This window comes from Rhopalosiphum maidis, chromosome 4, assembly GCF_003676215.2.
Source record: "Rhopalosiphum maidis isolate BTI-1 chromosome 4, ASM367621v3, whole genome shotgun sequence".
Classification (NCBI taxonomy): Eukaryota; Metazoa; Arthropoda; class Insecta; order Hemiptera; family Aphididae; genus Rhopalosiphum; species Rhopalosiphum maidis.
Window position 1 is genome coordinate 30,707,161 of NC_040880.1, and position 25,604 is coordinate 30,732,764.

Consider the following 25,604-nt stretch of genomic DNA (forward strand, 5'->3'; position numbering starts at 1 on the left):
TTATTTTTTTATTTTTTTTTTGTTTAAGAGGTTATCAAATCATTAAAATCACATTCAATCCAATAATTAACTATATACCAAATGTTTGGAAACATGATAAAATGTCCCTCCGAATCTGTACACAATTTTATTTGCAAGTGTCTAAGTTCATATTGTCAATCTCCTTCGTTCAGAATTGGTTTTTCGTGTACATACAAATTACAGTGATTTATTTGAATTCAAACCGACCGTGCAGCAGAACTCTCCTAAGTTTCGTTGTAATCTGTTTTTAAATGAATAACGACAATTGCAGGTTGCCGTTCACAAAGCGCTTCAAGGAAAATAAATAACATTTTCAGTCAAAAAATATCTATAAGGATATTGTTAAGAAAATAATATTCTACACCCTACACCTATACCTAATATATATATATATATATAATATATAATATATAGTAGGTAGGTATATGGCCATTTCGACATATACGTATTACTACAGTAATTTTTTCTTTATTATTCATTCGTTTTTACGGAGGCGTGAAAGACTTTCGAGGCTTCCTGAGCACCACTCCTTCACCCTCCGATTTCCATCATCGAATTCTATCTATAAAACCTCATCATTTGCAACACGACACGTGTTCCGCTGAACACAGACTATACATATAGGTAAGTAGGTATGTAGTTTTACAATAATATAACGTCATAATATAAGGCACCTACGTTTGTGGACAGAACACGTCCCGTGTACGACACGCACACGAATGAAATGACAGCGATAAACAATTAAATAATAATAATAATACAAATGAGTGTAATAACACATAGAAATCAAACAACACCCCCCGCGGGGCGTAGAGCTTGAGCAAGAACGAATTTTTTTATTATTAATTTTCAAACGCACGTTTCTCGGTCGATAACGTCAACGGTGTCGACCGAGGACTGTTGTCAGGAGGCGATCGTCGAACACGATCTGTTGGTGTTCTCGGTGGCCGGTTCGGGTTCTTCGTAGTGTTTGTACTCGGGTTCCCTCCGGCAGTAGACGCACACGAGCACGGCGAACACGACGCCGGCCAGTCCCAGCCCGACCACCGGCAGCCCGTACGATTTGAGCACCTTGAACGACGGCCACTTGGTCTGGCACTCGAGGTCGGCCTCGTCCACGCCGGACGGACAGTTGCGGTGACCGTCGCACCACAGCGTGGGACTGATGCACGCCTCCAGCTCGGGACAGCCGTACGCGCAACCCAACCCGCGGTGCGCGTGCGGTCCCGCATCCGACTGGTTGCGTTTGGCCGGCGGCGTCGGTTGCGCGTGCTTGGCGGACGGCTTGGACACCTCCAGCCACTTGAACGCCATGGACCCGGCGTCTTGGGCCACGAACTCCACCATGAAGCTGGGGTTCTGCTGTTCGTCGGGCACGAAGTCGGTCCACTCGTCCGAGAACATGTACAGCGTGTCCCGGCGGCCGTCGCGCGACTCCGCCGGGCACACGTTGCCGACCAACCGGACTTCCGGCCGGACTGCGTACAGCAGTAACCGGTTCCGGGTCCGGCACGGGGCCGCGGACGAGTTGACCGGCAGAAAGCGGCCCCACGTCTGCACGAACATGCTGTGGCCGGGCCGGGCCTCGAGCAGCCACGGCACGTCGCGGCAGTGCAGGTCGTCCCGCGATTCCGGCGGATACGCGAGCTCGATCTCGCCACCGGAACCGCGGACCCACTGCTTGCGCGGGCACGCCGGCCACCGGAGCACGCGGACGTGCGCGTTGAAGTACGTGTTGGCGAAGTCGTCGGTGACGCCCAGCCCGGGCACGCGGAAGTGGATCTCCACGCGGTCCGACGACGTGTCGAACGTCACCTGTTGCGTGCCGAGCGCGGCTTCCGTGAAGTTCTGACAGAAGCAGCCGCGCTCCACGCGCACCGTCCGCCAGAACACCTCGCGCACCACCAGTCTGGGGCCGCCGTCGGCGGACGGGCACGCGTACTTGCCGGTCACCGTCCTGGCCATGGCCACCAGCGGTGCCCGTTCGCGAGACCCGAACGACGCGTTGCGCATTACGATCTGCAACCGGTAACCTGGTTCCGCTTGTAACCGGTACACGCAGTCCAGGCTCTTGGCGCCTCCCCGGCCGTACAGGAACACGTTCCGCGGTTCCGTCAGGTCCATCGACTCGCGGACCCTGTGGTCGACGACGCACGCGTCACCGTCGGTCTCCCGGTCGTACACGCCGCTGTCCACGAACTCGTAGTGCAGCCGAAACCCGAACGGTTCCAGCACAGTGCCCAGCACGGAGTGCACCTGCAATATGACGCTGGGCGACTTGGACAGGTAGCTCTCGTCCAGCGTGCACGGCCGCTTGGGGCGTGTGGCGTTCGGCGACGCGGAAGTCGACGCCGCGGCGATGTGCTCGCACAGCCTGGGCGTGTCGCAGTGGTCGCCCAACAGCGTGCCGGCGCCGTCCCATATCCGCAGCCGGGTCGGGCACGGCTTGAACGTGAGGAAGTGACCGGTGCTCCGGTGGCCGTAGCTCTCGAAGTACATCCACACTCGGTCGTCGGGTAGCCCCTGGAACCGGTACGTGCACGTGCTGTTCGGCGGCACCGCGTGCCGGGGGCTGACCAGCACGCCGCGCCGTGACTTGGGCGTGGCCGACGCGTTGACGGTGAAGTCGCACGTCGACCCTTTGGCGTAGTCCAGCGAGTCCGAGTCGACGAACGCTATGCGCACGTCCAGCTCGAAGCTCCGCAACCGGGACACGGGCGGCGGCCAGGAGAACGTGGCCGGCGAGTTGTGCACCCACGACTTGAACACGACCAGCATGGTGGGCCCGCTGGCCACCACCCGGGGCAGCGCCGGGCCGCCGCAGTACCGCAACAGCACGGGGTCGTCCTCGGACGGCCCGTCGTGGAACACCAACCTGTCCTCGTTCTCGCTGCACATGTCGTTCACGCGCACGATGGCCGTCCCGTTGACGGCGCCCATGGACGCCGATTGCTGCGCCTTGCCGCCGCCGGACCTGTGAGCCGCTTGCACCGAGCTCGCCCGGCCCTGGGTCACCGACACCATTGCGTGCTTGCACTTGGGCACTATCTTCTGCCGGATCGTGTACCGGCACGTCACGTTTCGCGGGTACATGCCCGGGTAGTTGGGCGACTGCAGCGAGCACCTCTTCCGGTAGCACTCGTAGAAATTGCGACTGCAGTGCGTGCCGGGCACCAGCTCACCGCGTTCTTTGGGCTCGGACGCCGTGCCCAGCCTGACCGACGCCTGTTTGTTGTCCAGGAACTTGAACCGCAGCCCGAACGCGAACGGCAGCGTCGTGTACAACCCGCTCACGGGTATCCGCAGCGTGAGCGTCACCGTGCCCGCCTCGCTGTAGTAAACGGCAGGCGCGGCGCCGTCCGTGGGCCCGTGGCCGCACCACGACCCGCCCACGTAGGGCCGGCCGAGTTCGAGTATTTGCATTTCGCCGCTTATGCACTCGCCCAGGTACAACGTGCCCAACCGGAACTCCTCGAAAATCAGCTGAAAACACAGAAAAACGACCGCTTGATTAATACGAATAATATTATTATTCATAATTCATGCTTATACATATCTTATTTTTCTAATTTAACGGACTAGCCAGAAAATACGATTTTATATAAATGGGGTGATTCGTTTAGCTCGTGACGTACACTGGACGTATTATTGAAAATATTTCTTTCGCATAATTCCGAGCATAGTTACAAAACAAAATTTTTTTTAGACTGTTTTTAAGTTATTTATTCTTTTGTATGATCACCCATAGGTACATTTTTAAGTTTCATACTTTTTAAGCACAATGTGTATTGTTTGGAGCATTTTGGTTTATTAAATTACAATTTCGATCAAGTTTTTTATACGTTAGATACGATTAGCATTTATTAGTAGGTATAGACAGGGCTGGGCAGAATCTTAGATACAATCGTATCTTATATCGAGATACATAATTTGAATATATCTTCTATCGGGTATTTGAATACTTTATTGACTTGTATCTAGTATCTTCTTATGATTAAGATACTAGATACATTTAAAAAATATGATTCATATTTAATTTATATAACAGTTTTCCTAATTGCCCGTTGCGTAATAATATGTTTTAAAATTAGATTAGAGTAACTTTGGTGTGTGACGATAATATTGTATCAGCGATAATACTTCGTTGATCACCGGTCGCTTATTCATTCTCCGTGTAGATCTATTATGTCAGATGAAACTTTTAAAAAAATTAGTCTCTTTAAAAGGTAACCAGGAATTTATTTCAAAACATGGTATATAAATAATATAATTAAATATTTATATAAAACACCTACATTTAAACATTTAATAAATAATAAGCAAACATTGCTAATCTATAAACATATATTTTTTTTCATAACGTTTTCTTATTGTGTACGTAATTTTTTTTATGGACTGTAAATCTTTTTATCTATTATTTCGTTTGTCTATTATTAGTATTATTATTTTAAGCGTATCTAATGCCATTTGAAATTATATTGTTAATGATCAATACATACCGTATTATTATACATTTATAAGCTATAATATAATATAAATGATGTATGATAAAATTTAACGTGAGAAAATTGTATCCAAGGTAAATTAAGAAATTAATAATAACAAATAAATATATTATGTATGTTGTATCTTATACGTATCTCAGATACATGTGTCTTGTATCTAGTATCTTTAAAAAATATAGTATTTTGTATCTTGTATCTTGTATTTAGATACTTCTTTTGAGGTATAGATGGGTATAGATCAGCGAAATAGCAAACCAAAATTATCGTATCTATGTACCAGTACCACAATGTTCATCTGAACTATAAATACTTATTTCATAATCTACTTGATCAAAATTAAATTAAATATATATTAAAATTTAATAAAACGTATGTTATCATTAAATGGTAACAATAAAAAAAATTGTTTTGAATGGCTTAAATTATGTGTAAAAATGTACTACCCGCGGGCATATATGTAAATATATATATAAGTGAATAACTGATTGAATAAACATGATAAAAAAGTTAAAAATGTAAATAAATAAAAAAAGTCGTTCTCGTTATTTAGTATTTATGTACATCGCTTGGTGCATCATGTACCTACATAATTTAGCCGAAAAACATTTAGAATTGAACCACTTTAATTTATTATTTACCATCATCTCACGTAGTATTTGTTATTACTCGTTGGGTCATATGACTAACTGCTGTGTCGTAATACTGCACACATTATAAAATTATAAATTGTATATTTGAATTATTCGACAGAAATGATGCTGTGGCTAAAAAAAATCTAAATAGGTATTGAAATTTCAATCATTGGAGGACAACTCGATTTACAGCAAATCACTAGCAATCAAACGTCTCAAAGAACAAAGTGTTTACTGAGTGAGAATTCCTCGCCTCGCATGACACTTGCCGATCAGTCTCCTTCTCGCCGACGGCGTGGCGCATACCGCAATATCGTAAATCTTATCCGTTTCGTTATTTCTTTTGTATTTTTTTTTTTCTGTCTGCCGTGCACTGTTACCGTCGACCTATCACCGTCAGCCTGTCACCGTTTCCCAGTCGTCGCCGAAGTCATATTTTCGATCACTCCAGTAAACCGCCACCGTTATCGACATCAGTACGCATTACCATCGACTCGGCGTTTTCGATCGCTATTATTTTATTTATTTATTGTTTTGTAATATTCTCTGCCAGCCCGACGAAAGCCCTAGGCCGACCAGCCACAGCGCATCCACCCCAATAATTACCATTATTATATCATTGTATATTTGTACGTATATTGAATTATTCAAAAAACAGTAGTCCACAGATCACGGTAAAATTAATCAGGTCGTTAAATTGTTATTACTTATTAGTTTATTACCAATAAATTCCATTAACATTACCCGATCGTAACGAGTACTTAAAATAGTCGAAGACGTGGCAAACGGTTTGTGAAATTAAAAGGATGTAGTACCCTATATCCAACCCTAAAATGCAGTTAATATACTTAATACATTATTTCAACGCACGATGAATATAGTTATATAATTATTAGCATACGGTGTAGGTACTCGCGAATAGTCGTAGAATATGCATTTTCGGGAATGAGGAGGTTAAAGGGTAAAAACAACATAACATGTTTTTCTAATTTCCGCTGAATAGTACATTCTACATTAACAGCGGAACACTGCGTTTTATTTCCATAGTAGGCATATTATTAATAACATCACGCCACCGTACGTCATCGATAAAACTCGTATAAATACGAGTAGAGCATCATCTATGGTATTTAGGGCATTAGGCGGAAAGTAATCACAGTGCTGGACTAGCTATTCACTCTTTTTGTAAGACTATTTCAGTTGTCATGGACTTCGTCACGGCCGAATCGCTGTGAGTACCCGGTGTCATTTCCGGCACTGGGAACTTTTACATAACGGTTAGCTCTATTTATTTGATTTATTGTTTACATATATTAATAAATTACTGTGATTTATTCGTACTTCGAAATACAAGTGTTCTGTTTTTAACTACCTATCTTCACACAACTACCTCAAGTCAATCAGGAACGTGATGCTACGTCGTTAAATGATTAATGTGATAACGATTGCAGTTTCCTGCAAACCGACTACTAAAAGGATATCATTCAATTCAAAAAGGGTATTTATATCGGGCGGGACATTTTTCGGCCATCCTGGAAAGTCAGTTTTTGGCCAGTATACTATTTTGGTCACCAATGAAATATTCTTCACGTTTTTTATGTTCAACTACCAATTAATATATTGAATTAAATAAAGATATAAAAACAAAAGTTATATTATAATTATATCAATTTATACAAAAAGCATAAATTTATAGAGATATTTTATTTTTATTTGAAATAAAAATACTATGGAGAATCTAACATACATACGCTTATGGTCGACAAAAGTAATAACTAATAATTAGGTATATAGAATATCTACGTAGAAGATTGTTTTGTCGAAGATTTAATATCAATATGTCCCGATGAAAATAAATCAAAATCATACTGTAATTATTTAACAGACACTTAAGTTAGCGAAGAAAGCATATTTCCTCCTATTATTTGAGCATCAGGCTCTTCTGACTTAACTAGAACCACAAATGCACGAAAGTCTAATCATTCATTTTAACCAATGTTTTTACAGAGTCTCATTCAATTATGTATCGGTTGAACATAATAAATGAAATTCAAACAGAAGCATATATAAAAACACGAAGTGCGAATATTCCAAAATTCCCAAAAAATAAAAAAGTTCGGACTCGTCAGGATAAAAACCATACCAATATAACAAAATATGAGAGAGGAGAAATAACACAAATGGAATTTATTAAACGTATGTGATATAATTAAATATAGTTTTATGTTTTTTGTATAAATTTATAATATCATAATATAACTTTTGTTTTAAATTTTTTACTTGACTCTTAAATGTATATAAATTGTAAATTATTAATATCATATGATTGTTTTATAAATTGGTAGTTTAACATATAAAAAAACGTGATGAATATTTCATTGGTGATCAAACGAATGTATTGGCCGAAAACGAACATTACCAGAATGGCTGAAAAGTGAACTGGCCAAAAAGGAAAAGGTTCATTTTGGCCGATAACGGTGCCGCCCTTTATATTTAACAGGCATATATATATATAGCCTTAGACCACCAAAAGATATTATTTTGAAAATCAAAACCAAATTGTATTTAAATTACATTTTAAAGAATTCGAATACGAATCGATTTTGAGTTGGAAACTTAGAACAGTTAATAATATTATAATATATTGTATTATTATATTGTTATAAAGGTACCTTATTTCTACCTATTACTATTTTTGTTATAAATGTAAATTAAAAAATAGAATAACATATTATAACCCTACCGCCTGCAGGAAATTTCTTTTCATGTTTTGTATCATTTATAATTTCACAATTTTTATTTAAATTCATACACGTATTTTTAATCTGTACCACAGTACGTAATTTAGTTTAAGCTTTTAAATAGTAGAAAGTTGTAATATTTTTACATTATTGGATACCGCATTACCATTTAGACTTGACCATAAGTCCATTGTCCATAACCGATAAATTATTGTTGTGGTGATCAAAAAAACATCAAAGCTTATCAAATGCATATTATTTATTTTATCAGATTAAAAAAAAAAATACATGAGCCTTTTTTATTTTAATTCATGCATGTGTTTTTTAGCTAGTATATGTTTATATTTTAAAATAATTATTATATTATCGAATACTGCCGATATATACCATATATATGGTATATATTATATATATGTACCGATATATGTATAATTACTGTTATAGTTATCGAAAAATACATTGTTTTATTATCCATTCAGCACAGGGGTGCCGGAACAATGGGGGCAATGGGAGCAATTGTCCCCACAAATCAAATACTGTAGGGGCAGAGCCCCCACGATTTCATGGCCTTTTTGTATTTACATTTAACCCACAATACCTAAACAGTATTCTATAATTTTGTTCAGCAAGTAATGTATTATATCTGTCAGTAATTTATAATACTGAATATCACATTAATTGGCGGAAAAATATATAATATTAACTTTAATAATTATTTATTATTTCTCATTCCAGAAAAATAAATTTTGTTTTGCCCATAATTTTTATACCTATGTACACATTTCCTCGGCATAGGTGTTTTAAAAATTGGGGAGGGGGTGAAAATGAAGCACCAAAAAAATAAACACCCCTATTTTTGCTCCTATGCCCTCCAGAAAAAAGCTTGAAATATTTTGCCCCCGCAGCAAAAAAGTCGTTCCGGCGCCCCTGATTCAGCATAATATTATGTATTATGTTGCGGTTAATTCAATTTTTGAAATAATTCGATAGGTACTGTTGTAATGGGACACGGATGTCTGACTACTTTGACTTAAGGCTATTTATGTAATTCGACGTTCCTGGAAAACAATTTTTTTACCAATATTTAAATATATGTTTACAGTAATTCGACATTTCGGAATATTGTACATATATAAATATTATATTTTGTATAATATTTACAGTAGTTCAGCATTTCGGAATATTGTTAAATAAAAATAACAACGAGTCAGATCAAATGATTTACAATAGTCAGCAGTCACAATGTATATTTAATATTTATACATCTATTATATTTATCGAGATCACGAGGACGAAATAATCACGGGGCCCGATGAATAATAAATGTTGCCTTTAATAAAAAATGCACCACGCTGAAAGCTTGCCGCTTTTGCAGGCGTCCACTATAATAAGGCCATTAAACTTTAAAACAAAAAAGTTGGTCTAAGTCGGGTAAAAAAATAAAACAAAATAAAATAAGAATACCTCTTTGAATTATTCAGTTTGTGTATGGTTGTCGCAACGACGAATCAGGTCATAAGCGACATAAACTCATAAACGTCATAACCATCTGACATCTGCAAAATGCTTGGAAACGACTGTACAATAAAGATTGTTCCAAACGATAATCGGCTAAATATTCCGTCCGCGTTACCGCGAAAACCGGGAAAATCTTAACGTAATGCGTCCTGCGGCGAAATGCCCTGTGACGGTTATGTATTGAATTACTCGACTGTAATACACATTGTTATACGTATATAAACACATAATAATATGCTGCAGCGGTTTAACAATACTACTAACTATAAACGTTCGATAAACAATTTCGCGTATGTTATACATATACTAACAGTACTGTAGTCGGGCTGTTCGGTGTACCTACAACCGCTTGCTTACGAATGAAGTAGTGCTTTACTCGGACAAGGTTCAGACAACGTTTGGTCTACGGTCGTCCGCGGGACTCCGACGGCGATGTTTGTGCGTGTCCAGTGCCGTCCTAATATAGGCTATAATATATTGTTCTATTGCCTCTAGACTGACATCTCTGTACAGATAATCGAATTCGGTAATTATATCATTACATCCAGACGGTACTACGATGGGGCGAGCTTCGTTATAAACCGGGCGGAGACGACCTCCGATGCCGTCCGTGTTTCAGTCCGCGCTCTCCGCGCCACTCACCACTCCCTCGTTTCAAATACAAATTAACGAATTTATATGTCTCACGCATTCGATAAAATTAAAATACGTTTGATACATACGTGTAATTATATTGTTTAAGCCACTACGGTGCGCCACGAGAAAGAATTCACCCGTGGTACAGGATGTCGTCACGATGCATTTTGTACGAAACATTTAGTTAGGTATCATTTAAAAAAATAATTGAAGTTTACACTTGATTCGTGACCCAGACGGTAATTAAAAAGCAAAATGAGTAATTCCTTTTTAATCGAACAAGTCCACATTTTTCTCCATATCAAAGCTTTTAAAGTTCAATGTATTGTTTGATAACTATTAATTTTTAGCTTAACGATTTTGATGTCTATCGTTGTTCTGTCTATGATCTTTACCACTACAGTTTACGATTAATGAATATTAAAACGAAGGTATGCGGTTTCAAGACGGTTATCGTTTTCTCTTAGTCGTTGCACCTATGAACTGATGTTTTTAATTTTATTTCGTCTAAATACAGAGATTATAGTAATGTATTTATAATATATGTGGTTTTTTTTTTTTTAAAAAACTTGTTAAATAACGAATTATCAAAATAACTACCATAGCTTAATTTTTTATATCAGACCACATTGATTGGTAGTGGACACACAATATATTCAATAATTATAAATTATTTTGATCAAGTTGTCTAATTTTTAAATGTTGATCTAAAAAGACGCATAATGTATTTAATCTAAACCAATGTTGGAAATAAGTATAAGTAACTTTAAAAAATATTAATACTACGTTGTTAGCTAGTGAACACACTGAATTCATTTAAATAATTATAATGCCTTATATACTCATGCATAGCATCTTATACTGAAAGATTATTGAGACGATTTTAAAACATAAACAATATGTCTTAATTATATACCTAGGTAGGTACATAGTATTATACCTAAATATAAACATGTTTGTATAGGTACTCATCATAATAGTACGTTAGTAGGTATTACTGGTATTAGTAGTCACTAAATTTGTTTAGCAATAAATTATTGTTAATTAACTTGTGCGATATAAATGTTCAAGCCAAATAACCATAACTCAAACTCCGTTCCCTCATCTCGAGGTTGCTATTCTGTATTTGACGATACGGTTTTTTTGTTTTTTGAACGCCCGGGTATGGGCACCTGTTCTAGACGGATTTCGAGAGCGCGGATAGGATCGATTTGTTGTATACAAAACGTCAATATATACTCGTATGTACATGTATAATAGATTTGAAAACTACTATTATATTGCGTTAGAAAGGCCATTTTGATCGAAACTTGGTTTGCTTGCGTATAGAGTTTTATTTCGTTTTTCAAACTAACTTGAAGTGCTTCGAGGGAAAAAAATGAAACACATTATTGTGAAACCAACTAAAAATCAATTTTAAAGTTAAATAATACGTACGCAGTATCCGTTTATATATTATTTTTAGACCACTTATGTTTCTGTTACAATGTTCTTTGCCAAATATGTCTAGAATTTTGTATGAAATTCAATTAATATAAAATACTATAGCGGACTACATAAAAAAAGAAACTAAGTATATATAGACCTTGCGTTGTATTGACACTTTTCTGCTTACTTCACTCATCTAGGGCCAGGATAATTCATCTCGTAAAATAAAGCAGCTTTGAAAGATGTTTTTTTTTTTTTTTTCAAAATCAAATCTATCATAATTCATAAAACCATTGCAAGGGGCGCTCGTTCAGAATGTTCAGACCAAGGTCTTATATATTTATATAAACTAAACCCTTTTATTAACGCCTCGAAGGTTGAACGCAGTTAAACATAACAGGTGCATTATAAGCAGATCACATATTTAAACGGGCGTGATATTGATATAAATATGTATATTATACGTAAACCATTTAAAATTACGATTAGTAGATAGGCACGAGGTGATGTTTTGTACTCTATCAGTATGATGTTAAACATTAAATGTAGGCGCGAGACCGTGTCTTTGCCATATTGAAATAAGATTAAATATCTGACAACATAATTGGTAGGTGCAATGTGTAACAAAATTTGTAGAAAAAACTTAATCATAAAATAAATGGTGTAAAAGTTAAAAAAAAAAATGATTTTGGCCTACTGAAGTCTCATTAATATAAATATATAATAGTGTATAGCCAAAAAAAGTTTTAATTTAAAAATATAAACGTGTATTAAAAAAGTTCAGAACATAAAATATTTCTCAAAATATAAATTAAATGTGGGCGTTAGGTGTTTACAAGAACCTTATAAACTTTTTATACACCTATATAGGTACCATGTTACAATGTTAGTAATGTTACATAGTGTAGTTTCACATTAATTATAACAAATACACTAATTTTAAATCTAATTATGGTTGTAATATGTCTTTTGGTTTTCATTAAATACGGTTTTAATAAAGTTAAAAGTTTGGTTCAGCTAATGTAACTAGAAATTTATGGTTTTCTCAATTAGTTTTTTTTAATTTTATAACCGCATAAGCATAATTTCAGCTTCAATAAAATGTAACAAACAAAACGTGATATAAACATTGACTGATTTTATTATTTATTATAATCTACATTTTAATCGTAAATTTATTTTTAATTTGTCACAGTAAAGTACCCTTAATGCGTAGAATAATAAATATTGTATATTTTATATTTACTGAAAAAAATCCCAAAGGTACTTGACATATGCTTATAACTAATGTTTATGAAATGTTAATGTAATTTAGTATTTTAGTGTGAAAAAACCTTAAAAATCTACGATATATGCCTCAATTCGATATTAAACAATAGTGTAAATAAGAGTACGCCTTTAACAAATATTATGTAGGGTTTCATAATCATTATGGAACATTGTTTATTTTAATGTAGCTTTTAAAATTAAATTGAGTTGAAATAGATAATTTTCTCAATACTGAGATAGTTAGTTTTGATATATCATATTGACTACCGAAAGCCGTTTGCGAATATGGAACGGAATGTACGTTTAATCTAACGTCGACCACATCGTACTGCGGAGCAGCTGATTTTGAGGCTAGCAAAATAGGAGTGAAATACATGAATTTTACCGCTTCAATGGATATAACTAAAACTTACGTATAAAACTTGTATTCCCACGAGAATCCAGTCGTAATCCCAATGCAAAATGGTTGTCTAAAACTACTCAAACACAACTCATTCCGTAGTTGTAAATATAGTCTGTTTCATTATTTACTACGATGAAATAATAAAATAATAAAATGTAAAAGTATAGAAGGACTAGATGCCGGTTGTCATATAATATTTTGTCTTACTGGATTTTTTCAAAAAAAACCCTAGGTTCTTGATTCGCTCCCATCGAGCCTTAATTTATATATTATTCGAAAAAATCATTAGAGTGTAAGAGATGTTTTTGAATTTTTAAATTTAGAGTAGAGAATTCAATTGATTGTATAAATATTTTACTATCAATGTAAAGTTTTTCTATATATGATTAAAATGTTTAAAATAATGAGTAAAATATGTACAAATGCACATGACATGCCGTATCAAATATGTTGGTGACAGACGACAGCAACACATATAAGTAAATTTGTGCGAATATCTGTGTATACCTACTCAAAATGTCCAAGTTAATAAAAATTGTTTTATAAATATAGACTGAGTATTACAATTTTATCTAAACATTATACGAGTATTTATGTTTATTTAATAAAAATTACTGGGATTTTAATATACATATAAGTGTAAACAAAAACAAATAATCAAATTTATTCTATGTACCTGCCTATAAATAGATCCTAAAAATATTTCTTTTTGAAAATTAAAGCTGGTTAATAAAATAATTAATTTGAACATCGAGTGATATTGTTGAGATTAATACAGGTATTTTAAAATCTGTAATAGTAATCTTTTTTCAAAACGATTAATTTAAGTTTAAAAATCTTCGCAATTAATTTCACAATGATTTTTATTGCATTTTAGTATACTCTACATAGATGTATATAACATTAAAATAACAATAAAACGATAAAAATAATAAATTATCTCTAAAAAAATAAAACCCCTATCTGTGGTTGATTTTAAATTTATAGAAGAGCCGCATGAAACGCGCGGAGAACTTTTCTACCTGATAAATTATCGAATGCATAACAGGGTGCAAGCTTGTCAACCACTAAACTGCAGCTATTGAGTTATAGCCAATATGGCTATACGTGATATGTATATATTGTATAATGTATCTACATTTGATCGGACATTACATCGTATATTAGACGTTATCGTCGGTGGTCTTACGCGCATCGAACAAGATAATTTTCGATTTAGATAAGAATTTAACGTTTTTCTCCTTTTTTATATCGTCGAGACCACGGTTTTTGTACATGGATATATTCTTACAAAACCCCAATCTCATATTATTTTATATTGAATTTTTATCTCATTGTATCTCAAAAGACAAGATTTAAGTGTAAAAAAACAGTTTTTATTATACAGCTGTTATACTCCCTTCGGGTAAGATTTCATAACAATTAGGACAAGATGTATACATATATATATATATATATTTCCAATTTAAACACAAGCGGGAGCGTTTCGTATTACATATTATTATAGTGACTTTATCGAGCGATTTACCCCGACGTGTCCCCAGGTGCTGCGTAAAATCCTTCATGGCTTTTGTTTTCTATTCTATGTACGCGGTGTAATGTGAACAGAAAACGTCTTAGATTATTATATATCTAGTTGTAACTAGTGCTGACTGGTACGTATTGTTCAGTTTTTGGGCTGTTGTTCAAACCGGTGTGATCTCCCTTTCTCGTAACAAGCCGACGCAGTTATTTTTAACGTAAAAGGTTCAATTAATAATTATTAATTATTATACATCGATAAAATGTAGTATCGTCACTAATAAGTGTACTTGCCTATATTGAAAATATAACAAAATATAATATCAATTGGTTCTATACGCATGCCTACTAGCTTTATTTTTTTTTATCGTTGCAATGAGAAAATAATATACAGTTTACACAGAATACCACAATAACCTACCTATATGTGAAAAGAATGAAAAAAATAAGTTAGATTACGTGGTTAAGAAGTCATCCAATAGTAACGCTTAACTTGAAAGGCGAATAGGAGGAAAGAAGAAAGAGAATAAAAGAAAAACGAATACGACTTAAAGGAAAATGTCACAATTTCCTTTTTAGCCGCCAACAAGGAAGCTTTAAGGTATTTAATTTTCTGATGGGTGGGTTTTCATGGTTTGCTAGACGTAAGAAAAATCACTTGTAAAATACTGCAGAATCTTCTTCGATTGTTTTAATATGCAAGTCATTGCGAAGGGTTTCATTAGAAATGTAAAGTGTAGCGTTTGTAATTTTACGTACCTAGTATGATATTCTAGTAAATTAGAATTTGATTTGGATACAATTTTTTAGACGCGCCTAACAGTTGTACACCATAAATCTATATCGGTTTTAAAACTGTCTTAAAAATTAGTAGTTTGGTTTTTGCACTTGTAAATTTTGTAACTACTATCTACAAATAATATATAACTATTTAGTTATATATCTCAAAAAGTCAAAACCGTCCATCGGACGTGTAAATAAAATAATAGCGAAAAAGAAGTATATCATTTAAAATGTCTAAGACCTGTTATATCTAAATATGACAATCATATTCGTTTTATAACGAACTACAGGCCTGTTAAAATAAATCCAATAAATTAAAGGACCCTATTAATTATATTTAATATTAGCTTTTTATTTCTACTATAAACGTAATTACTAATTTCTTGTTGCGTAAATTACCCACAATCTACGTGGAATTTAGCAATAGTGAATATAAAAAACGAGCCATTTTAAAACAATACTGCATACATGGTTCACTGTAGCTATAATTAATTGAATTTTAATATATTTTAATGATTTACCAGATATTGTTATATTGTACGTCTGTTAATCTTAAACCATTTTTGAAAATGCCTAAATATATTTACACATAGAACTTTGGCTACAGTGCAATAGTTTTGAGATGACATGATTTACACACATATACACACGTTTTACGATTCCGACCTGTTTGTATACAACAAACGGATATACGTTGTCGAGAAAGAACTGCCGTATATTCTCCACAGACAATGAAAGTTACGCCGCGAAAAGAATTCTCATGAATAATTTATTGTATGTATAAACCAGAGTATAAAAACCCAAAACCCTTGTATGAAAAACTTTATACTACTTACATTTAAACATTTTATATTTGTCCTTTTTATTTCTATTTTATAGTTACTATACAATAATGTTTTAAACATGACAAGACAATTAGCATTAAAACAATTTACTGAGAAAAAAATGCACAAATTATGGGGCTACTTTTTATTTTCCACAGTTGTATATCTTTCACTTTATATTCTACAGTCTATTTTAACGGTGTTTAGTTCAGCGGACGTTTCGATAAGTTATAAAATATATTTCAAAACATTTAAATAGTCGCTCAAGATATCCAAAAAAGTAATACTATACGTCTATATAAGAATATTTAGATGATATTTTAACAAAGAATGAATTTAACTAATCGTGTTTTATAACTGTCTCTTTTGAATTATAAAAAATATTGTTGTACTCCATTAAGTTCAAAAAAAAAAAAAAAATGATTAAGTTATTAAATTCTGTCATAAAAAGATTCCTACGACTTAAAAATATTACTGAAATACTTAATATATATTTTAAAATACACAAGGTTTTTTACTTTTACTTTTTTAAATATCTTATACCTAAACATTAAATATGCTTTTAAAATATCAAACAAATAATATTAAAATAAAACTTGTTTAGCAATACAACATTGTATTGCATTACAAGTGTAAAAAGAGGAAAAAATGTATATCTAATTTAGAACTAGAGTTATTATTAATAAGTATATTATAGACTCGACTAAAAAAAACCAATAATACCTAATATATAACATTTGATACAGGTAATTATAAAATTAAAATTTTAGTAAACAATTTTTACATAAACAAATGTATTTTGCAGTTTCGTTATTATTATGTAATATTGAGCCACATCAAAATGACTTGAAACGCGTTATAATTTAAAGAGGGAAAAAAAGTTTAATGAACGAGTAAAAAGGACCACGTCATGAAGTAGTTTTTTGAATAATAATATATACGTACTCGTATAATATAATAATAATAATAATATGCAGTAGTAATGTGCTTATATTGTATAATACTTACTTCTACAAAGTCTCCATGTTCTTGTCCGCTTGCAGTGAAACTCAAGTGACACAGGAATGGTCTCTCCTTTTGTATTTTCTTTACAGTCAGTCTATAAGATTTTCCTACTTCACCATAATAAGTCCTATTGCACGCTAAAATATACAGAAAAGTGTACATTAGATTTTATTAGAATTTTTAGATAATGTGTATATTATATATTTATACATAGCAGGTAATTATTTTAACATAAGACACTCATTTTTCAAACATTTTTAAAGTTTAGACGCGTAGAGTGGCAAGAGGGTTTACTCCTTATAATGTTGGTCCATTATTCCACTCATATAAACTTTAAATAATTAAAACTAATTAATTAACTAAAAAGGAGTTACAAAAAAGTAAAAAATGATAATGATTTGTTTTAAAAATGAGATTTTAATATAACTTCATATGTAGAAAAAAAAATTTCAAAAACATTAATGGTTTTTGAAATAATAATTGTCTAACGCGTAAGATCTGTTATAGAAGCTTTTTAATATGATTAGCTAGTACACTGTAAATAATTTGTACATTGCGTACATAATTTTTTTTCTAACTTGAAAGATTTGTTTTTTTCAGTAAATTTGTATAATATAATTATTGTAATTTTTAGATTAAGTAATGAAAAGACTTAAATATTGATCATACAACTTATATAAATAAATAATAAAATATGTCTATAGTTGTGTGTTGTGTGTGATTTTTAGTTTTATATTTTTTGAATGCAAACATTGTTCTTATTATAAATTTATAACTATCAAGTTTATAGAATAAATATTTTCCTGAAAATGATGATGTTCAAAATTCAAATCTTAAACTTATACAAATATTAGTCGTTGTTATTTAAAAGCATTTATTAGAATTTGATGACGTGCATAAGTCAAGAATATGATAATTATAATAATGGTATTTAAAAAATATATATTACAATATTTATGTTAATAACACTCGAATGACAAAAAACGATATACATTTTTTGTTACAAACATATATTATGATGTAGTGACGTAGTGTCCTTATATGACTTTATATGTGTAGATACTTTAAATTATTATGTAAGACAATTTTTAAAAATTGACCAAGAATACGTGTGCTTAACATTAAAAATTAAAAAAACATTTTTGTATATACACGTGTAAAATACTTTTTTATAGCAATTATTATACAATATACATGTTCAGTGTTAATTAGGCGAGACAAACGAAAAAATATACAGTTAGTCAGAAACCCAAAAAAATCTGATTTCAACCGACGTATATTTGTTGCGTGGAAATAATATAAACAGAACAAAAAAAAAGCGGCAGGGAACACAGTGAGTGAGCTAGAATGCTGAATATGCTTTATAAAATATACCTATTCGTGTGTGTAAAAAGTGTGCATTTTAATGACGATGGGGGAGGGAAATCAACAGTGACTAATTAGGGCGATGGGCGCCAGTCGCATACGTATTATTCTATATTATTATATATTATGTATACTGGAGCGTTCATTTCTGCGTTCGGTTTATATATATATATATATATATATGTTTGTGTTGTATATTGTACTTATTGCAGCAGGGATATAAGGGATGGATGGGAGACGGAGTGCGTAGACGTAGAAAATAAGATTGATGGGTGTTAACTTTACACTCAGGCACTCAGCCACAAAGCCTTTGCAGTAATCTCGAGAGCACTTTTTATCAAAAAAAAAACTCCAATTCACAATTTATTCTTATTGGCTGGTTAAAAGTTCGTTCCTAACTTACCCTTCCTTAAAAAACTCCTATCGCCGATGGGTAGATTTTCAAATATTAATACGGCATGTCAGACCCGTCGTACAAGAATTAAGAATTGAAGTAATCGTCTCAGAGGGTTGTGTTGACATCTAATAGCTTATATATTCTGGTTTATACATAAAATATACGTATGACTACACGTCCACGCGTAATATATTTTTTTTATTAATCATGTGTTTATATATATATATATACGCGTAAACGCGTTTTATTTATGCGGTTTAGAAAATGATTTTAACATTCAAATATTTAATTGTATCTTTTTATCAACACTCGAGATATTTTATACATCGTTATCGGTACTATAATGTCGAGTATATACATATATATGAAGATATTTAAATATTTACATATTAAGTTCGACTATAAAATTCACTCAACCCGGAATTTTCAAACGGTGAACAGTTACGGTGTAGCGCAGTTTGATAAATAAATTTTAATTTAGTTATATACATTTTTTTTTCAGTCAACTACGCAATTGAAAGCCATAGACAATAACTTTATGTATATATATAAATGCGTGTACCCACGTGGCAGGCGCGCTGCAGGGCCCCAGAATAATAACGACGCAATTTGTTCCTTTCTAGCTACGCGCTTATACCTGTATAATTGTTCATGGGTGGATTGCGATGATCATCGTATACAATTACGTATATTGTCTCCGTATGTGCAGAGTATAATATGCATTTGAAATAAAGGTAGGAAATAATTTTTTTTTTGTTCTTAAAAAAACGGTTCTGTCAAAGTGTACCCGACTACCGACCATGTGCGAGCTTTTATTTTTCATTCGTAAATTATTTCGCGTCGGCATGATCGTCACGTGTGCGCGTATTGAAATATGATAATACTTATGTTTACTTGAAGGGAAAATATGAAAATCTATAGAAAAACGTACATTTTTATGGCCTACTCCTTCGAAAGCGGCACGTACTCGTATTCGTTTCGTCAAGCCTTGCGTTTATACATGCGTTTATACGTGCGGCCGAACGGAGTCCCATCCCACCCCTATATTATTATTATACGTATATTATGTGATGTTCTGCCTGCTATGTAGTTTGAATTTTTGTAGGAGGGTCGTGTTTCACGGATCTGAAGTCGTTCGTGTAAAAGTACGTGTATTATACGGAGCGGCACCCGCTATTAAGGGACTTATATAATACGTTATAATTATTAATGCATAATAATACGCCACGGGGTGCGGGTCTGCACAAAATAATAATAAATAATTAATCAAACCTTATTAAATTCCGGATCATTATAATGTAACGCGAAAAAATATACGAAGTTACTGCCGTACGGCTATAAATTGTATAAATTCGATATTATATAACACATTTTACTATACCTATGTATAATTATATACAACAATATAATAATATCGTCTTCATCCTTTTGCTTCCTCATAATCCTATCTGTGCTTTCATCGGTCCGATGATGTTGTATATAGTATTATTATAGGATATTACACGTAGTTTGCAGATATATGCTAATTAATAATTATTATACGTTTTGGATTTCTCCTCCCATTCTATTCCGCCCCAATTATAACGTCTCTGTGTGCCGTAGTTTGTTCAACTTTTTGGCATTGTATATATACAGCGCCTTCCGACTTCCCACGAAACCTCACGTTAATGTGTGTTTGTTGTCGTTATTGCAGTGCATCGGATATGTGTATACGTATAATAGCTGCAGATCTTAAATAGGATATTGTAAAGTTAGGCTGTAGGTCGTAAGAACTTCTTGATGGCCCGCAGCTATAAATTCCAGGCGTATAAAGAGGTGAATATATAATAATAAGATAGTTGATACATTATAGAACTGCAGTATTATTATTGTGATTGTCACTCAAGTGTTTAAAGACGTTAAACAAAAACATTTTGACACTTCTTTGTAATTATTCTCAAAGCCGATAGGGTCATATTCAGGAAGATAAGCTAAGAATAATTTCGAAATCTCGTGTAGATACACGTGTATCTTAACTCGTATAGACTATAACGACGATGTATGGTCGTGTACCTACCAGTACAGGATGGCGGTTCGTCAGACCTGTCGGGACAGTCGTACTTGCCGTCGCAGTATTCATCCAACTGAATGCACCCGCCGGTCGACTTGCACATGAATTCGGATATGCGGCAGGACAGCGTCGGCCTGACGACGGTCCAGCTGATCAATAGCGCGACCATCAGCCCACTTATTATAGCCGCCGCGCAAGTCGTCATAACTGTCGCTGTCGCAGGTGCTGATAGTGACGACGACGACGACGACTCGGTGATATGCTAAAATTATCTGCAAAAAATAAAGGTATATGATTACGGATAAGCTTGAAAGGTGGTGTCAACAACTATTAGCGTAGGAACATTAATTAATTAAACATTATTAAAACATTAATTTGTTTGGATGTTACAGTAAGAGGTACTCGGTGGTGGAGACTGGAGAATTAGGTAGGGTGGAAAAATTAACGTTCGCCTATAGGTAAACGCTCGAACGAAATATACACGTGTAAAACACTAGAGGTGCACAAATGATATATCCAGTTATACGCTGTGTCGTTCAATGGATCTTTTTCAGACTGCTGTTTTGAAAAATGATTGCCGCTGTTTCAAGTAATTGTAAGTTTTAACACAGAGACACGCGATTAAAACGATTAATTCTTAACGGGTTGGCATATTTTGGTTCAATTGATTTACCGCGAATTGCTGCGATCGATTTCCTTCACGGTTTTTCGTTAAAAGTATACACAAGCGAAATTCAAAACAAAAATATTGTGTACACTTCCGAAAACCTTTATAATTTTATATAAAAAAAAAAAAAGTCGGTTCTTGTATTCCATCCAGACGTTGCATGCTCGCAAGTCTTACCTATATATCATAGTGTACAGGTGTCAAAAACGCATTTGTCATCGTGACAAAAGGTAGTCATTATTACTATTGTAATTTTTATTGACGTTGTAATAGTACAATACCGCTGCGGGAAATTCTGCACCGGGAAACTCGCACCCGGAATCACTTTTCCTCATCATGCCAACAGTGACACACACGTATCGCATGTACGCACAGTTGCGATACTCCGCGCGTTAATATTTAATATAATACTATAGAAAGCTATATTGTGGTGCGTTGGCGTATATACAATAATAATAACTCATTATTATTATATTATACAGAGCGAATCACCAAGCATGCTCATCTCCATTTTTTCGTTAAATAATGCATTTATTAAAATTATAATTTTTGGAATATTTAAGTATTTGATATTTGAATACCGAAGAATCATATTTTCAAAATAATTACATTTTTCATATCGTTTAAACAGTGTCCGGTAATGGTAACAAGTTTTTTTTTTTTTTTTGTCAACGAGAATCCCGCTTTTCTCTCGCAGTAAATCGTTATAATTATAGATAGATATTTTTGCGAAATACATCTATGTGTTTATGAATCTATAGAGAAATTCGAACGAGTCGTTTTGAGTTACAATTTAACTTTGTATTCTACGGATAATGGGTTTGAAAAGTTTAGTTACTTGTAGAGGAGTCAATCCATCAACATTGTATGACAATATTTTGTTTAACCTGTTCGAGGACACTTCTTAAATGGAACAAAATAATGAAAAAAGGGGTCCTTATTGGTACTCACTCACCTACATCGATATGCTTAAAAATTCCGGAACTCCGAATTCGAATAAATTCTCCATTGTCTGAGGAAACTGTATATACGGTCGGTGAATCGTCGTCGTGCACGCTCGGACGTCGGGGGTAACGCGCTCTGTATGCGTACACTATGCGTATCGTATTCGTACCTAACGTATTGTATAATAAAAGCTCGTCGGACAATGCGGCGCCCCGCGGGGTCGCTGTGCGCGTATAATTTATAGCGATCCGGTGCAGTCGGCGGCGGCGGGTGTGACGCGGGTGATGATGACGCCGTACCGCACATGACATCGCGGGGGGAAAGCGATTGTAAATCGGCTGTTCCGTCGATTCGCGCGCCGCCCGCAGAAGACGATTTCGGCGAGACGAGAACGCGACACATGTTCGTTCACACACACACACACACGCACACACGCACACGCGCGCGCGCGCGTATATTATTAACATTATCGCAGCGTGTGTTATAGGAATGTGTGGGCGCTCGTGTTTTTGCGCGCTCGTGTTGCGGGCGAGAGAGAGTGACGGTCCACGACACTGTGTGTGCGTAAATTCACGCCGCCCGTCCCGCACGAGCGTTTGACCCACATTTATTCCGCGGGCGCGCTCGGCTCGTCGCCGTCGCTCCGCGCGTATACATAGGCCCCGCGGCCGCCGTGCGATGTACACAAAATCCCCACACCCCCATCCCCTTGTCCGCCGCCCGCCGCACCTACCTGGACCCGCGTGTTTGCGACGACGAAAATCTGCCGACTGTTCGCGCGTCATCCCTCTGCGCCCGCCGCGACCGTCCTCCGTCAGCCGTCGTCCGACCCGTCGCCGACCGCCCGCGCGCTCGTTGCCGTATAGTATAATATTATTATCGTTACACTTAAGCGCAAACGTTGCACAGCATTGTTATTATTTATTATTATGACATAAAATATCGTTATGCTACCCTGATGCGCAGGAGTGTAGACGTGTAGGGCACCACAGGTATTACATAACATAACAATAATATATTAATATTATAACAGAATAACGTTAGTGACAAAGTATATCGAATATTTCCAATAACTTATAACAAGCGAAATAATGTATGCATTATTGTTACACGTGACGCAGTCACATCGACGAGTCCGTCGGTGGTGTTTTCGCGTTCGCCGGGTCGTTTGAAACGTGATAAAATATTTTGTCAAGCTGCAATCGTCGGGTATAGGATGCTGCGGATCTAACCGAATCGGACTATGTACGTGTATTACGGCGATGTCCGGTCGGCGGTCGTCAATCATACTGTACAATATTTTAGTTATTTTATGGTATATATTGTTATTTATACGTCGCTACGTGCAATATTATTATATAGAAATAACATACACGACCGCGAGCGCTTAATAATAAACCGCTGACGGCCGTCGTAGTAAATCGCATTATGTTTCGGTAATTATTATATTGTATTATTGCGCCCGTCGTCGCGGCCGCGGGAGTGCTCTCCGACCGATTTCCGCCAAATCAGATAACGGCGTGGCATTCACTCTGCCACGCTGCTGCCCTAATCGCGATCGAGATCGAGGGAGGTCCGATTTTACAGCCTCCCGTCGTCGGTTCGTTTAATCCTATTTAATAGTAACAGAATGGAAAATATAGAAAATATAGAAAAATCGGCTTACGAGCGCACACCAGCACATAACCATAACGTAATACGTCTGTACAGAGATAATATAATTATAACACCCCCGTGCGACTGCGGTGAACGAACACGCGTATGCCGAGTTTTCCCGGTGGTACACTCTATACCATACAATGTCGGGGGACGGTGGCGGGGGGGGAGACGGGGATGCTCGGTTTTATACGTGATACCACTGATACCGCATTACCACACGCGCCCGTAAACGCACGTTCGCTGTAATTGCCGTTACCTGTATAATGTATGTATAGATATTATGTTGCCGGATGAAACGATATACCAATATAATATAATATAACGAACCAATTATACACGCATAACACGTTTATACTGCTCGCGACGTTGCGCCGAAATGTATATATTATAATTCAACCAAAGCTTTAAACGCCGTCGTGTATATTACCGTTATAATAATATATGGTATTGTGTTAAGTGTATTACACAGTGATCGGATACTGCACGAGATAATGTCGTACCCCGTGCAAACTCGTTCCGCGAGTAAATACCGCGATGATTTCATCTCTCCACGTGAGTCGCACGTCGTGGGCCCGGGTTGGACGTTAGTTTGACACGAAACTTAAATGTTTAATATGCTTTTGGTTATTAACGTGACCCTGAACAAATGTAGGTTATCGCGGCACGGCTACGACAACAAATTTGTCACGATAAATCATCTTGTGCGAGAAAACGCGTATAATGTATCATTTTATTTTATAGTCGCGCGTGTTCGTAAACAATTATATACTATGATAATAATGCAATACAATATACGTACACGCTGCACTAGCCGGTGCAGATGTCCGACGAACGAATGTAACCGCTGCGGAGTGCCGGCAACGGTGCAGCAGGTCCCATGCGCCCTCTGATTGCCTTCGCAGCTAACGACGGCGGTCGGAGACGCGTAGTCCGTGGCGGCGGTGCATACGGTCGCGATGCGGGCCCCGGCCTAGGGCACTGATTCCGAACATGACGGCGGGTGCGGCGCACGTGTGACGGTCACGGATCGAATGGCACTGCTGCTGCTGCTGCTGCTGCTGCTGCTGCCGGCACGGTGGCGGCGGTCGACTCGTGGGGACTTTCCGCGGCGCGACCTGGGAAAAACGACGACCGTTTGCGCGCGCCCGACGCCGTATTTTCGATCCCGTCCGACGCCGCCACTGCGTGTACCCACCGTCGACGCCACCACCGCCGCCGCGCCTACATCGCACGGC

The 25,604-nt window shown here is 36.4% G+C and overlaps 1 protein-coding gene across 1 annotated transcript; it reads right to left on the reverse strand.

Annotated features, from left to right (window-relative positions):
• Nucleotides 1–11: 11 nt before the first annotated feature.
• Nucleotides 12–25,381, reverse strand: LOC113558625. Its single transcript, XM_026964124.1, has 4 exons — nt 25,169–25,381; nt 21,105–21,370; nt 17,290–17,423; nt 12–3,504 (listed from the first exon to the last, which is right to left on the reverse strand). Exons 2-4 carry the CDS (start codon nt 21,301–21,303, stop codon nt 925–927), a joined length of 2,913 nt encoding a protein of 970 aa, XP_026819925.1. The 5' UTR covers nt 21,304–21,370; nt 25,169–25,381; the 3' UTR covers nt 12–924.
• Nucleotides 25,382–25,604: the final 223 nt, after the last annotated feature.